The sequence below is a fragment of the Trichomycterus rosablanca genome, chromosome 13 (genome assembly GCF_030014385.1).
Source record: "Trichomycterus rosablanca isolate fTriRos1 chromosome 13, fTriRos1.hap1, whole genome shotgun sequence".
NCBI classification, from domain to species: domain Eukaryota; kingdom Metazoa; phylum Chordata; class Actinopteri; order Siluriformes; family Trichomycteridae; genus Trichomycterus; species Trichomycterus rosablanca.
In genome coordinates, this window is record NC_086000.1 from 11,390,184 (window position 1) to 11,406,097 (window position 15,914).

Below are 15,914 nucleotides of genomic sequence, written 5' to 3' on the forward strand. Positions count from 1 at the left end.
GAAGGATTAGTCTTGGAAATGGCGGTACAAATGTGTGTTTGAGTTTGTTGATTTAAAGCTACAATACACAGCACAGCCTACATTAATAGCCCCCTTTCAAAGACCCCCCCCATGTCCAAAAAATTGGAGTTTTCCAAACTCAGTTACCCGAGTCATGTTTTTAGCTGCTTTATACTTTGACATCTTGGACATTTTGTCTAACCGATTGTTAATGTAACCAAGCGTTTTTAGAATTACATAGTCAAACTATCAGGAGCATAATACTTTACTGGCTTGTTCTTTTGAGCACAGATTACAGAGATGATCGCGCGTGTAGAGAAGCACACTTTTTTTACTGCCTGGAATCCCCCAAATGGACAAAATGCACTCAATACCTAAACACATACATCAAACATTGGCAGCACACTACACCACAGGAAAGTCTGTTACACTAACTTAATTATGATGCCTGATTGCTAGGACCGCCTCATATTGCACCTCATATATCATACGCTATGCGAATAAAGAAGGTTAAATCGCTAAACACAAAACACAAAACTTAAGTGTTGAATTTCACAGCAAATTGCATATTTCACTGGAAAGGGCTCATTTCACAGTCCGTGACGCGATTTTCATGGTCATGAATTAGGTAGGCCTTACTAATAACTGTCTGGATGGTCCTCATCTCTTTGGCACAGAGAACTCAATGTCCATTGTTCCCAAAAACAAGCCTAAAAGTGGACGCATCTGACTACAGCACACTTGAGGGGGCAGTGGTAGCCTAGTAGGTAGGGCTTTGGGCTATCAACTGAAAAGATGAGTTCGAATCCCAGCTCTGCCATGCAACCACTGTTGGGTCCTTGAGCAAGGCCCTTAACCCTCTCTGTTCCAGGGGAGCCGTACGATGGCTGACCCTGCGCTCTGACCCCAGCTTCCAAACAAGCTGGGATATGTGAAGAAAGAATTTCGTAGTACTGTACATCTGTATATGTATATATGACAAATATATACATTCTATTCTATTTCCATTCTATTCTTTTCCTCTGTTTTTGGTCCATCTAAGATAAGCTCGGCCCCAGAGAGGTTGCAGCATTTCTGTCTGGAATTGATATACAGTTTTCTCTTTGTGTACTAGTGTTTAATATTGCAATACTTGATGCAATGGTAGACTGTGTAAAGTGACGACAGTTTTCTGATGTACTACCAAGCCTATGTGGCTGTATTTAATCACAGTAGCACGGTGGTTTTTAATGCAATGCTATTTAAGAGCTCAAAGATCACGCACATTTAGCAGTGGTGTCCGGCTTTGTCCTACACAGACTGAGATCTCTTCATATTCCCTGACTCTTTTTACAATATTATGCACAGTAGATGGTGAAAGACTAAATTGTTTGCAATCTTGCAATGAGAATGAGAAATGTTCTTTTTAAACTAAACCAACAATTTTCTCCTGAAGTTTGGCTCAAAGTGCTGAGCCATAAACCATTATTGCTTGTAAAGACTGAAGCTTTGGTGGATCCACCTTTTATACCCAATCATGATTCCCTCACCTGTTACCAGTTCACCTGCTTATTGTGGAATGCTGTAACTTGAATATTTTTTTTCTTTTATTTACTTTTTTCTTTTCTTTTCTTTTCTCCCTTTTCCCCCAATTAAGTGTAGCCAATTAGTTTTCCGCTGCTGGGGATCCCGATTGCGCTGGAGAAGGGTATATTCACCTACTCCATGCCCCCTCCGACGCAGTCCCTTGACCCCTTCTTTTTCGTCCGTGCTTAGGTGGATTCGCACATGAGGCTCAACCACTTTTGCACAGGCACCTCAGTCTGCTAACCAGGGTCCTTACGCAGCATTTTGATTGACCCCACCCACTTAGTCTGGTCTTTTCCACCCAGCAGTCTAGGTGGCCAATTTTCTCTGCTGCAGGCACTGCCAATTGTGCCCGCTAGATGGCGCCCAGCCGAACGGGAGCAGAAGATGTTCAGAATCTCAGCACTGGTGTGCTAGCGGAAGATCCCGCTGCGCCACTTTGGTGCCCCAATTTATTTGGAGTGTAATGCAGGCATGAAATTCTAAATGTGTTTCTATTTACAAAATACAATGCTTGCTAAAGGCCTTCACTATACATAACTGTTTACTGTAAAGCCTGGATATGATTGTATTCATTTTGCTTTAGGGCAGAGAACCTGAGGAGGGTGATGTTTTTGCGTGGCACCTCCTTCAGCTCACTCAATGAAGCTACTTTGCCAGCAAAGCAGTAGTTTGGGTTGTAGTCAGTCATGATGGTGGTAGAACGGATCTTGCTCAGTTTGTGCTCAGGACTTTGAAGACGTACCCGGACAGCGTGGAGGTGGTTCTTCTTGCGGTAGTACACTGCAGGAACACATGGCACAGGGTCAAAACATGATAAGACACAAAATATTATTACATTACATTTTTTGTATTATTATTAACACATTTATACATTTTTTATACATTATCATGGAAGTCATGGTAGGCGCAGGGCCACCTTGAAACACTGGGTGCATGGCAGGATACTCTGGAGAGGGTTTTAATTGCCACATGACATTTTCACCCATTTTTTCAAAGCTTGGGGCAATATCCAAGACACATTTTCTATGTTTTTGGGAGATAATACTCTGTGGAAACCCACATAGACGTATGAAGAGCATGCCATACAAAGTCTGAGCCCAGATTCCAGTACCCTGGTGCTGTTCGTCACCCAGGTCATCTTTTAATAAAAAAAATACTATACTATAATGGTCCAAAATTTGTATTAGTTGTTAACGTGTGTTTGCATCGGCGAAGCGCTTGCCCTCTGCACTGGCAGCCGAGCAGAAAGCACTCACCCTAAGTGGTGGCTGCACACATCCCCACTGCAGGTTGGTAGTTTGCCTAGGGGGAGGGCACTGCATGGAGGTGAGGGGTCCCCATTGCCGTTGGACTCGAAGCAAAGCCGGCAGGAAGTAGACCAAGGGAAGGGAGTGAGGTAAGCAGGGAAGGAGTAAAAAAATGAAGGGAAGGAGTTGCCCAAGCACAGACTACCAACCTGCAGTGGGGAGAGCTCAGGGGAAAAGACAAAGGTTAACCACCAATAGAGCTCAGTGGAATATATAAGTAATACCACCAACTGATGTCTGTTTTAGTCTTTCCAGTCACAAGGCCATTAATCACTACATAATGGTCAAAAACGTTTTTGGCATTTAAATCAATGAATCACATCTGTGATATTAAAAAACCTGGTGAGGTCATGGAACTTAATTTTAAAGGTATACATTTTAAGTGAAATAAAAACCATGAAAGTCATTATAGTGGGAAAACATGGAGCTGCAGATCTTCCCTTCTCAGCATGAAAGGTCTTTTCATATAAAAAATGCTTTTTTTATTTCTTATTCAAACCAGTTGATGATAAACGTGCCTCAACATTTTACTGAAGCTCAGAGGAAATGGCATTGGAGCTTATGAAGAAAGACATGACCTTACCAACATTCGAGTTTCTCACTTAAATTATTGCTTTTCATAGAAGCCTTGAATACCAAGTCCAACATCCAGAAAAGCTTTAAATGATACACTGATCAGCCATAACATTAAAACCACCTCCTTGTTTCTACACACACTGTCCATTTTATCAGCACCACTTACCATACAGAAGCACTTTGTAGTTCTACAATTACTGACTGTAGTCCATCGGTTTCTCTACATATCTTTTTAACCTGCTTTCACCCTGTTCTTTAATGGTCAAGACCCCCACAGGACAACCACAGAGCAGGTATTATGTAGGTGGTGGATCATTCTAAATACTGCAGTGACACTGACTGGGCACTGGTGGTGTGTTAGTGTGTGTTTTGCTGGTATGAGTGGATCAGACACAGCAGCGCTGCTGGAGTTTTTAAATACTGTGTCCACTCACTGTCCACTCTCCTATTAGACACTCCTACCTAGTTGGTCCACCTTGTAGATGAAAAGTCAGAGACGATCGCTCATCTATCGCTGCTGTTTGAGTTGGTCATCTTCTAGACCTCCATCAGTGGTCACAGGACGCTGCCTAAGGGGCGCTGTTGGCTGGTTATTTTTGGTTGGTGGACTATTCTCAGTCCAGCAGTGACAGTGAGGTGTTTAAAAACTCAATCAGCATTGCTGTGTCTTATTCATTCATACCAGCACAACACACACTAACACACCACCACCATGTCAGTGTCACTGCAGTGCTGAGAATGATCCACCACCCAAATAATACCTACTCTGTGGTGGTCCTGACCATTAAAGAACAGAGTAAAAGCAGGCTAAAAAGTATGTAGAGAAACAGATGGACTACAGTCAGTAATTGTAAAACTTCAAAGTGCTTCTATATGGTAAGTGGAGCTGATAAAATGGACGGTGAGTGTAGAAACAAAGAGGTGGTCATAATGGTATGCCTAATCAGTGTATATTGTAAATATATGCAGCTACAATCAGAAAGCAGGATGTTACTTAAATGGGGTATTTCACTCAAAAATAATACTAAAAACAATAATTATTTCCTACAGATGTTTTTTTTGTCATTTTCCCCAAAATTTTTCTCCCGATTTAGTCGTATCCAATCACCTATTTTACATTTTAGCATTACACTTCCTCTCTACTGATGTTAATCTCCACCCTGACTGAGGACAGCTGAATCTAACACACGCCCCCTCCGACATGTGTGCAGTTGCCGACTGCATCTTTTCACCTGCACGAGGCAAGTTCATATGCGGATCAGCTTTGTGTATGAAGAGTCACACCCTGATCACTGAATTATCCCTTGTCTCTGTGCAGGCACTATCAATCAGCCAGCAGGGTCATAATTGCATCAGTTATGAGGTCCTTACCGGCACCCCCTTGAACAACAGCCAATCGTTGTTCATGTAGGTGCCCGGCCTGCCGGATGGCAGAGCTGAGTTTCAAATGGACGTGTTTTACCGCTGCCCACCTGAGCGCTATTTCTTTCAGATTTTGAATAAACTGCCTTACTAATCATTCTCAGCAATCCCAAGCTGGCAACAATACAGTGTCATGTTAAGGTTAATGATAGTTCTTCTGGACTGAATAGAAAAACACACACAGACACACACAATACTCATTCATTATAAATTATAAATGTTATTATTCAAAAATAAAATTAATTTACATTTCATTTATATGTTACAGTCTGTATTGTGCTACTGTTTTCTTTCTTTTTACTTTTAACATGAATTATTATATATAATTATATATATGTACATGTATACTGTGTATCACAAAAGTGAGTACACTCCTCACATTTCTGCAAATATTTCATTATATCTTTTCATGGGACAACACTATAGACATAAAACTTGGATATAACTTAGAGTAGTCAGTGTACAGCTTGTATAGCAGTGTAGATTTACTGTCTTCTGAAAATAACTCAACACACAGCCATTAATGTTTTAATAGCTGGCAACATAAGTGAGTACACCCCACAGTGAACATGTCCAAATTGTGCCCAAATGTGTCGTTGTCCCTCCCTGGTGTCATGTGTCAAGGTCCCAGGTGTAAATGGGGAGCAGGGCTGTTAAATTTGGTGTTTTGGGTACAATTCTCTCATACTGGCCACTGGATATTCAACATGGCACCTCATGGCAAAGAACTCTCCGAGGATGTGAGAAATAGAATTGTTGCTCTCCACAAAGATGGCCTGGGCTATAAGAAGATTGCTAACACCCTGAAACTGAGCTACAGCATGGTGGCCAAGGTCATACAGTGGTTTTCCAGGACAGGTTCCACTCGGAACAGGCTTCGCTTTAAAAAATAGACACATGAGTGCTGCCAGCATTGCTGCAGAGGTTGAAGACGTGGGAGGTCAGCCTGTCAGTGCTCAGACCATACGCCGCACACTGCATCAACTCGGTCTGCATGGTCGTCATCCCAGAAGGAAGCTGACGCACAAGAAAGCCCGCAAACAGTTTGCTGAAGACAAGCAGTCCAAGAACATGGATTACTGGAATGCCCTGTGGTCTGACGAGACCAAGATAAACTTGTTTGGCTCAGATGGTGTCCAGCATGTGTGGCGGCGCCCTTGTGAGAAGTACCAAGACAACTGTATCTTGCCTACAGTCAAGCATGGTGGTGGTAGCATCATGGTCTTGGGCTGCATGAGTGTTGCTGGCACTGGGGAGCTGCAGTTCATTGAGGGAAACATGAATTCCAACATGTACTGTGACATTCTGAAACAGAGCATGATCCCCTCCCTTCGAAAACTGCCCCAAACACAACCTCCAAGATGATAACTGCCTTGCTGAGGAAGCTGAAGGTAAAGGTGATGGACTAAACCCAATTGAGCACCTGTGGCACATCCTCAAGTGGAAGGTGGAGGAGTTCAAGGTGTCTAACATCCACCAGCTCCGTGATGTCATCATGGAGGAGTGGAAGAGGATTCCAGTAGCAACCTGTGCAGCTCTGGTGAATTCCATGCCCAGGAGGGTTAAAGCAGTGCTGGATAATAATGGTGGTCACACAAAATATTGACACTTTGGGCACAATTTGGACATGTTCACTGTGGGGTGTACTCACTTATGTTGCCAGCCATTTAGACATTAATGGCTGTGTGTTGAGTTATTTTCAGAAGACAGTAAATCTACACTGCTATACAAGTTGTACACTGACTACTCTAAGTTATATCCAAGTTTTATTTCTATAGTGTTGTCCCATGAAAAGATATAATAAAATATTTGCAGAAATGTGAGGGGTGTACTCACTTTTGTGATACACTGTATATATACACCGATCAGCCACTACATTACCTACTTGTTTCTACACTCACTGTCCCATTTTTTTAGCTACACTTACCATATAGAAGCAATTTGTAGTTCTACAATTACTGACTGTTCAGTACTGAATTTCATGCTGTTCTTTAATGGTCAGGACTCTCCCAGGAGAGTAGTGGATCTTAGCACTGCAGTGACACTGACATGGTGGTGGTGTGTTAGTGTGTGTTGTACTGGTATGAGTGAATCAGGCACAGCAGCATTGTTGGAGTTTTTAAACACAGTGTCCACTCACTGTCCACTCTATTAGACACTCCTACCTAGTTGGTCCACCTTGTAGATGTATAGTCAGAGACGATCGCTCATCTATTGTTGTTGTTTGAGTTGGTCATCTTCTAGACCTTCATCAGTGGTCACAGGACACTGCCCACGGGGCGCTGTTGGCTGGTTATTTTTGGTTAGTGGACTATTCTCAGTCCAGCAGTGACAGTGAGGTGTTTAAAAACTCCAGCAGCACTGCTGTGTCTTATCAACTCATACCAGCACAACACACACTAACACACCACCACCATGTCAGTGTCACCGCAGTGCTGAGAATGATCCACCACCTAAATAATACCTACTCTGTGGTGGTCCTGACCATTGAAGAATAGCATGAAAGGGGGCTAACAAAGCAGGCAGAGAAACAGATGGACTACAGTCAGTAATTGTAGAACTACAAAGTGCTTCTATATGGTCAGTGGAGTTGATAAAATGGACAGTGAGTGTAGAAACAAGAATGCGGTTTTAAATGTTTATGGCTGATCAGTGTATTTATTGTAACTGGAATCTGCACTCTTGGCTTTTCTAATGTGAACTGATTGCAATTATTTATGCAGTAGTTGAAGCAGATCTCATTTAAGCATATCAGTCAATCAATTGTCCAGCAGTTGTTCTTAAGATTCTTAGGATTTATGAACATTAGTGAAAATTAGCTTTTTACTTAGAAATGATACTGAAGAACAATATAAAAATCCATGATCTCTGACCAATGTTCTTTCTTTTAAATGATTAATGTACTGCTTTGCTGAGCTCTCACAGCAATCCAAACGTTGGCATGCAATAATTAATGATAAAAATGCTGTAAAATTTAAATACTCTTAATATGACTTATTCCTCCAAAAGAGTCACTACATCAGATAAAGTGGGTGGATGGGTGGAGAGAGGTTCATAGGCGGTGGAATGTGGAGGGGACGGAGTTGATGCACAACTGGAAGAGTCTCTTACTGAGAATGAGGCAAGCACAGGTCAGCACAATGCCTGTCACCAGGGTGGACGCCACCACCGCCATGATCAGAGACAGGGACAGGTGTCCATTTGCCACAGAACCCTGTGTTTGTACTGGGAACAAAGGAAAAGAGAAAATGGGAAAAAGTTGACTTTAAATCATTAAAGAAAGACATTGTAGGTTAAGATATAGTTTATGGCATAGATGTACAACTCCAAATCAGAAAAAGTTGGAATTATTTACATTTACTTTGACTTTTATTTGATTGCAGACAGGATGAACCTGAAATATTTTATGTTTTATCTGCTCAACCTCATTTCATTTATTAACAAACATCCATTCTTGCATTTCAGGCCTGCAACACATTCCAAAAAAAAGTTGAAACAGTAAAGCATTTACCACTTTGTAATGTTGCCATTCCTTGAAAAATGCATGGACGTCCCTTAAAGGCAGAATATGTTGCTCTAAGATCTCAATGTACTTTTCTGCATCACAGAAGTGTAAATGACCTTTGCCAAGGGCACTGACACAGCCTCATACCATGACAGAACCTGGCTTTTGGACTTGTTGCTGATAACAGTGATAACAGACTGGATGGTCCTTTTCGTCTTTGGTCCGGAGCACATGGCGTCCATTTTTTCCAAAAAACACCTGGAATGCTGATTCATCTGACCACAATACACATTTCCACTGGCATTTGTTCATGTACCTCTGTATTGTAGTGCTTGACAAAGGTTTGCCAAAGTAAACCCTCACCCATGTGGTTATATCAGCTATTGTTGAGTGGTGGTTCTTGATGCAGTGCTGTCTGAGGGATCGAAGATCACAGGTATTCAGCTTAAGCTTGCACCCTTGGTCTTTACCCACTGAAATTCTTCCTGATTCCTTGAATGGTTTAATGATATTATGCACTGTAGAGGGAGAAATATGCAAATCCCTTCCCATCTTTCTTTGAGGTACATTGTTTTTAAACATTTCAATTATTTTCTCATGCATTTGTTGACAAACTGGAGATCCTCTGATCATCTTTGCCCATTAAAGACTCAGCCTTTCCTGGATGCTGCTTTTGTACCAAACCATGATTACAATCACCTGTTGACATCACATCAATTGTTTGGAATCACATCAGCCCCGGTTCTGGACTGCTTTGCTTGGGGGGGCAGTAAAACCTAATGAGGGGGCATGTTGATAGTCATGTTTTTGAAGCCAGAAATATATTCAAGGCTTGATTTGTGCATGAATGATGACAGCCAAGCTATTGATACTGGCTTAAAGTGATGTATGAGGTAAAGAAATAAAAATGCATGTTTTCGAACTTAAACTTAAAACCCAATGATTAAAAAATACATGTTGATTATGTAAATGGAGAAAAAAGATTATCTAATTGTATTTCATTTTAATACGCCCCCTTAATTAAATTGCCATTACTAATAGAACAACTCTATTTCTTGAAAGGCTTTAATACAAATTTAAGTCAAAGCTGACAAATGTACCTACACACAGACTGAGAATATTCAAACGTGGAAATAGGAATGAGTGAGAATATTTATATTATTGGGAAATTAAAATATAAAGAAAACAAAAGAATACTAATTCTGTAAAAAAAAAGTGTTTACCAGTATACCTGCCTCTCGCTCACACTAACAGAACATATACTGCCGAACTGAACTGTTTGGGGCAGTCTGCCGATTTTTATATGACTCAAAGAGCCAATCAGGAATAAGCAAGGAAATATCTTCACACTGTAAAACAAAATGCATTTTTGTGATTGGTTCAGAGATAATTTTAAAAATAGCCGTTGCTTGCATTGTGCTTGGGGGGGCAAAGACACAATTTGGGGGGGCAATGCCCCCCTCAGCCCCCCCCTAGCGCCGGCCCTGAATCACATTATTATTTAGTTTTTTCACCTCATTACTAAATTGCCCCTGTCCCAACTTTTTTTGGAATGTGTTGCAGGCCTGAAATGCAGGAATGGAGGTATATTAACAAATGAAATGAAGGAAGTTGAGCAGACAGAACATGAAATATCTTGGGTTCAAACTGTCTGCAATCAAATAAAAGTCAAAGTAAATGTAAGGAACACTGTTTTTATTTTATTTGAATTTTCCATACTGTTTCAACTTTTTTTGATTTGGGGTTGTAAATAAATGTTAGGTGTGTATGGTTACCAATGCAGGTGACATTATCTGGTGCGAGCAGCTCTTCGTTATGACACAGGCAGATGATGAACCTGGAGTCTTTATCCCGTTTGCAGCTCTGAGTCTGACAATGGCTGCAGTTCAGGTGTACTTCAATCTCAGCCTCCCCGTGACTCTCCATTGCTAAATACAGCACACACAAACACAGAAACAGAGTAACACCCAGTCTAACACCTGTGATTGTGATGTGTTTTATTCTGAAATAAAATGTGGCCAAAAGTATGTGGACACTTCTAATAACTGAGTTTGATGTGTTTTATCAACACTTCTCGCAAGTGAAAATCAATCCCAGAAAATAAAATGTATTTAATTATTTTATTTAATTAGGATTTTAATGTCATGTTTTACACACATTGGTTACATTCATGACAGAACAGATAATTACTGGTTACCCAAGATTCATCAGTTCAAGTTTTTTGCTTTTTTTTTGCTATTTATTTATGCATTTTCTCCCATTATTCTCCTGATTTAGCGTTGTCAATCTGTCTTCCGCTGCTGGGGATCCCTGATTGCATTCAAGAAGGGTATGTTGCTGCTCACGCCTCCTTCAACCCGTGCGCAGTCCTCTTTTCACCCATGCTTTCTGCACAGGCCCCTCTATCTGCTAACCAGGGTGCTCACACAGCGTTTGAAGACCCCAGCTACTTAGTCCAGTCATCCCACCCAGCAGACACAGTAGCCAATTACTGTCTGCTGCAGGCACTGCCAATTGTGCCCGCTAGATGTTGCCCAGCCGACCGGTGGTAGAGCCGAAATCTCGGCACTGGTGTGCTAACGGAATATATTACTGCGCCACCTGGGCACAATCAGTTCACAAGCTTAATGTCAAACACAGTCATGGACAATTTTGTATCTTCAATTTATAGTCACTTGCATGTCTTTGGACTGTGGGAGGAAACCAGAGCTCCCGGAGGAAACCCACGCAGACATGGGGAGAACATGCAAACTCCACACAGAAAGGACCTGGGCTGCTCCACCTGAAAATCAAACACAGGACCTTCTTGGTGTGAGACGACAATGCTACCCACGAAGCCAGAAAATAAACATTGTGGCATTTTGGACAAATAGAGGTTCAAAAAGGTGTAGTTTGATGAATTTGGTGTGGAGACACAACAGTGCCCTGCTCTGATCTCAGTCTCACTAAGACCTTTGTATTAAATTGAAATGTCAGTATGGACATTTTTTGTCCACTTAGATGCTCAGGCACTGGCTGGCAGACACCCTTGAAAATCTAAAAAAAAGCCTTTCCTATAAAAGTGGAGGCACCGCTAATAATTCCATATTAATACCTGATGTTTTGGAGTGGGATTTGCAAAAAGCTTAATGTCAGATGTCCACATACTTTTGGCTGTATAGAGTATTATAAGATCAAATAACAGAATATTTAATGTGTGAATTCAGCACCTGCCAAAGGCTGCAGAAATAATTCCCCCGAGGGGTGGACGAAAGAAATGCCATCCTGCCCGTCTGCTGTGATGTCATCAGTGTGGGACGCATCCCCACCTAAACAGAGGTGTGAAAACTGTTTGATAATGTCATACTCCCAAAAACCCTTTGAAATAAGAGCACATGGACATCAACATACTTCAAGGCTTTCATTTCAGATGCCTTTTTGTTTGAAACAGCAGACATACATGTGTGTGGGTGTGTCAACAAACGGCTGAGTTCTGATACTACAGGACAAAACTTTCATGCTCTTCTTCATCTTAAAACAAATAATATTTAAATAAAAAATTATGTAATACAGGCATTCAAACATTAAATGATTTTAGATCATTAAACAATAATCTACATGAAACTTAAATACAAACAGCATATCTTTAAACAATATATCTTCCCTGATCATGAGCTTGTGTGGCATAATGCGAGTCATGCTGCTGATAACAGCAGTGCCTGGGTTCTGGAGGTCTGAATCCTGGGCTGTGTTCAAATACAGAAGGCATATGGCAGCATGTGAATCTAGTCATGGGGAATGACACATGGCAGTGCAACCTGAGGTTGCATGATCTGCTGTGGCGACCCCTAACAGGTGCAGCCAAAAAGAATTGTTTATATCTTGTTTTATCATTTACAAAAAATAACTCTGTTACACCCATCTTTGCTCCATTGGCTTATTGAAGCCAATATTAGCTAATTAAAAATTATGTATATACACCGATTATGTATAACATTAAAACCACCTCCTTGTTTTTACACTCACTGTCCATTTTATCAGCTCCACTTACCATATAGGAGCACTTTGTAGTTCTACAATTACTGACTGTACTCATCTGTTTCTCTACATACTTTTTAGCCTGCTTTCACCCTGTCCCTCAATGGTCAGGACCCCCACTGGACCACTACAGAGCAGGTATTATTTGGGTGGTGGATCATTCTCAGCACTGCAGTGACACTGACATGGTGGTGGTGTGTCAGTGTGTGTTGTGCTGGTATGAGCGGATAAGACACAGCAGTGCTGATGGAGTTATTAAACACCTCACTGTCACTGCTGGACTGAGAATAGTCCACCAACCAAAAATATCCAGCCAACAGCACCCCGTGGGCAGCGTCCTGTGGTCACTGATGAAGGTCTAGAAGATGACCAACTCAAACAGCAGCAATAGATGAGCGATCGTCTCTGACTTTACATCTACAAAGTAGACCAACTTGGGAAGGAGTGTCTAATAGAGTGGACAGTAAGTGGACACGGTATTTAAAAACTCCAGCAGCGCTGCTGTGTCTGATCCACTAATACCAGCACAACACACACTAACACACCACCTCCATGTCAGTGTCACTGCAGTGCTGAGAATGATCTACCACCTAAATAATACCTGCTCTGTGGTGGTCCTGTGGGGGTCCTGACCATTGAAGAACAGGGTGAAAGCAGGCTAAAAAGGTATGTAGAGAAACAGATGGACTACAGTCAGTAATTGTAGAACTACAAAGTGCTCATGAAAATACCTTGAAACTCAACGCCTTTTAAACAGACGCCACTCCCAGAACCAACTGACGTCGAGTGAAGATCAGAAGTGAATCACAAAAATATAGCAACAACTTTATTATTAGCTATTATTAGTCAAGTCACAAATTAACAAAACAAACAAGTGTTCTTTCACTATAGAAGACGCAGCATCTGCTAGAGAGTAATATTTAGTTTTTAGACAATAGTCATCTCAGTTTTTTTGTGCAAATTATAAAGTATTAAAACACTTTTATTACATAGAGTGGATATAATAATGTTTGTGTTTTTAGTCCGATACACCAACCTCTGTATCCCCCTCCACTTCCTCCAGCAGTACAGGCACCTCCTCCTCCACCGAATCCTCCAAAAGTTGCCCACCCAAGTTTGGACAGGGCCTGTGGGCAAGGTGAGCCCCCTTCGGCACCTTCAAACAAAGACTTTCCTGCCCACAGGTAAGTGGTGGAGTCCTTCCATCCACCTCCTCCTCCTTTAGAGATCACACACACACAAACCTGTTTAACTGATCTAATCATTCATGTAAAACACTGCATTCAAGTATGACAAAAATGAATTAAATTATGGATTGTTTATATATTATGGGACAGTGGTAGCCTAGTGGGTAGAGCTTTTGGCTATCAATTGAAAAGTTGAGAGTTTAAATCCCGGCTCTGCCATGCTGCCACTGTTGTGCCCTTGAGCTGGGCCCTTAAGCTTCCAAATAAGCTGGGATATGCGAAGAAAGAGTTTCGCTGTACTGTACACGTGTATATGTATATATGACAAATAAAGGTATTCTATATTCTATTTTTTTTATATACATTTTCCCCAATTTTATGCAATTTCCCAATCTAGTCATATCCAATTACCTAATCACATTTCAGTTCCTCTACTGCTGCTGACCTCCATTCCTGACTGTACACAGAGAGTCACACACTGATCTCCATTATCCCCCATCTCTATGCAGGCACCACTGATCAGCCAGTTGTCTTGATTGAAACAGTTATGAGGAATTCCCTACCACAATCCCACCAGCATAGAGAGCCATACAGGGCCATATTGTTGTCCATATAGGCAAAAATGTGTAAAAATGTAATAATAATAATAATACTTAATACTTAGAACTTTGTAGCAACTCATGATGCTTACATTTGCAAAAATGCAAATTGAAAATATAACGCAATCATCTTCACTAATAAGCTTTTATGTGCTGGTCAGAGGTAAACAACAAAAAAAGTGATTTGCATTAGACAAAGACCTGCTGCTCCAGTTCTGCCACTGAGCCCAGCGGTCACCGTGTCGTTCTCATACTGCTCCAAAGGGATCTCGTCCAAACTGCTGTCTGGGTCCTCCAGATACGCCTTCCCTCCTCCACCTGCTGCTATTAACAGAGGTACTGGCTTTCCATTCTCCATCTGCACCCAGTCATCCGCCACCATAAAAAGAGATGCGTTTCATCAAAGAATAACTTAGACCACTGTTAGCATCTGTGGTCTAGTTCAGACGACTTCAAATCTTTTCAGCATGTCTCAAGAATGCTTATCTAGACAAATTGCCTGCCAGGGACTGCTGTCCACATGGTTTCCTTAAGGCAGTGTCTCCAAGCTAAGAAGACATCGTCAATAACAGAAAACAAGACAAAACTTTAAAAAAGCTTACCCGAAAAATGAAAGTGGCACCTCCACCACCACCTCCACCACCAGCCCATTCCATGGCATGGCCATCACCCTCAAACCCATCTTCAATCACAGATGATTCGCCCAGGCAAACCCTGTGGGTAAGAGGGTTCCTCTACAAAAAGAAATATATAGAAGATGAGGAGTGAAACCTCTTTTTTATCTTTTTTACACTATAAAAGCCACAATTACCCCTGGGCAAGCATCTTCACCCTGATGACCAATTAGAAGATAAAGGGCGTCTCCTTTCTCTAGTGTGAAAATGGCTGAAATAATAACGCCGTGTGAGCGTTTGTTGTGGTTTTTTGCTCCTTTGCCTCCTGCAGCTCCGTATGCTGAAAGCCTATAGAGAAGAACAGCCAGCTTTAGCAATGCCAAGGATCAGGATTTTGACACTATTAGCCAACAAACATTTCACATTTACAATTTACACTTGCCATTATTGCTTAGGCTGTTGATGTATAATTGAGGTATAACATATATTAATCAATATAGCATATATTACTTAAGCAATAGAACACGAGAGGGAGTGTGTTATCGTGATAACACACGACCTCAAGTGTTCTATTGTTTTTATACAACAGTTTTTACAAAATAAAGGAAAGAAAATAAATCAAAGAAGCCCTGAATTTCATAATAAATATGCTTTAATATTGACAATACCTTCCGCCAAAAAGCAGTTCCACAACGAATATATAGTTTAACACTACAAAGCAGACATCCCAAGTTGCAAAAACTCATTTCAGGGAGGTAAGAACAACAAGAAGAAAAAGTCAAGAACCTCTGAAGAGAAAAAAATAAAAATAAAAAACATCTTGCACACACCAAAGGATATGAGTGAGAACAGAACTTTTAGGAGCTGCTAACTGGGCTATTCAGCTAACTGTTCACGTTACAAACACATTAATGTTCCCTACATAGTGCACTAGATTGTGTATCGGATAACGCATTCATGTTCACTACATAGTGCACTAGACAATATATTAGACAATTGATTTATGTTCCCTACACAGTGCGCTAGATTGTATATCAGATAACGCATTCATGTTCACTACATAGTGCACTAGACAATATATTAGACAATTGATTTATGTTCCCTACACAGTGCACTAG

General features: G+C 41.1%; 1 protein-coding gene across 1 annotated transcript in view; it reads right to left on the minus strand.

Moving 5' to 3' along the window:
* The window catches only part of ltk (leukocyte receptor tyrosine kinase), a 147,064-nt gene that overhangs the window by 9,334 nt on the left and 121,816 nt on the right, over window positions 1-15,914 (minus strand). The window contains exons 16-23 of the mRNA XM_063007916.1: window positions 14,994-15,144; window positions 14,785-14,916; window positions 14,384-14,540; window positions 13,433-13,615; window positions 11,589-11,687; window positions 10,155-10,307; window positions 7,986-8,099; window positions 2,163-2,349 (exon numbers count right to left, since the gene is read on the minus strand). Coding sequence (XP_062863986.1) covers window positions 2,163-2,349; window positions 7,986-8,099; window positions 10,155-10,307; window positions 11,589-11,687; window positions 13,433-13,615; window positions 14,384-14,540; window positions 14,785-14,916; window positions 14,994-15,144 — 1,176 coding nt within the window. The remainder of the gene's footprint in view (window positions 1-2,162; window positions 2,350-7,985; window positions 8,100-10,154; window positions 10,308-11,588; window positions 11,688-13,432; window positions 13,616-14,383; window positions 14,541-14,784; window positions 14,917-14,993; window positions 15,145-15,914) is intronic.